Below are 1,059 nucleotides of genomic sequence, written 5' to 3' on the forward strand. Positions count from 1 at the left end.
CTCCTAAGACGTTTTATATTATGTAATCTTTTATAAAGGTGATGGAGATAGCAGCGTTATGAAACGTTTACGCATTGCTAAGCCATATGGACCTAATTGCATTGTACAAAAAGTTGAATGTACTAACCATTTATTGCGAAACTACATCAACCGATTAAGAGATTTAACAAGCAAACGGAAAAATTCGAAAGGTGAGCCAATACCGGGTTATCTTAGAAAATGTATTCAAACTCGTCTGTTACGATTACGGTACGCTGTCACCGAAGCTGTAAAATATAATCGACAACTTCAAACAAATATACCATATGAAACCCGATTAATGGTTCTAAAATCAGATTTGGTAAATGGGCCCAACCATGTGTTTGGAGATCATACCAACTGTAGACAGTACTTCTGCCAGGGCACAAAAGAAGGTAATATCACTAAATATAATTTATTAGTGTATTGAGTAATTTATGTATTTATATGTATATAGTATAATATATTTTTAAAATTTATAGGTGAAGATAATCTTGTCGATGAACTAACGCGATTCGAACTATGGGATGATATTATACGTGCTAGAAATTTACTGACTTAGGTACCACACGGAAAGTCTTATGTATAATTTTAATAATAACGCGGCAGAACTGTATAACTCAATCTTGGTCAAATTTATCGGAGGAAAACGGATTAACTTTTCTCACAAAGGTGACATTTGAATTTTTGTAAACCTACGTGCATTATAATATTAAATTAACATTTCTTATTTATTTATTTAAAAAAAAAAAAATAATAAAAAAAATTTAATTAATTTAATTTTAATTTTAAATAAATAAATTATAAATATATAATTTATATAATATATAATTATAATTTAATAATACACTATAACTATAATATAATAAAGCTAGTACCTATTCTCTTTATCGATTATTCACTTTTTAAATTTAACATAAACTGTTTATAGGTTCTTATGAGCTTCGATGTAATGCGGCAGTTACAGCTTATAACGAAGGAGCTAATCGTCTATCTTCTTTTAATAAACAGATAACCGATAAAAGCCCTGATATGTATACT

General features: G+C 28.4%; 1 protein-coding gene across 1 annotated transcript; it reads left to right on the top strand.

The window, feature by feature from the left end:
• The first annotated feature begins 6 nt into the window (after window positions 1–6).
• Window positions 7–1,021, top strand: LOC115035032. Its single transcript, XM_029492669.1, has 2 exons — window positions 7–690; window positions 950–1,021. The coding sequence occupies exon 1, from the start codon at window positions 59–61 to the stop codon at window positions 446–448; it is 390 nt and encodes a 129-aa protein (XP_029348529.1). The 5' UTR covers window positions 7–58; the 3' UTR covers window positions 449–690; window positions 950–1,021.
• The last annotated feature ends 38 nt before the right edge of the window (window positions 1,022–1,059 follow it).

Source organism: Acyrthosiphon pisum, unplaced genomic scaffold (assembly GCF_005508785.2).
Source record: "Acyrthosiphon pisum isolate AL4f unplaced genomic scaffold, pea_aphid_22Mar2018_4r6ur Scaffold_4411;HRSCAF=4957, whole genome shotgun sequence".
In the NCBI taxonomy this organism is placed as follows: Eukaryota; Metazoa; Arthropoda; class Insecta; order Hemiptera; family Aphididae; genus Acyrthosiphon; species Acyrthosiphon pisum.

Coding starts and splice junctions, on each gene's coding strand:
- LOC115035032 (XM_029492669.1), top strand. CDS start 59: ATGAAACGTTTACGCATTGCTAAGCCATATGGACCTAATTGCATTGTA.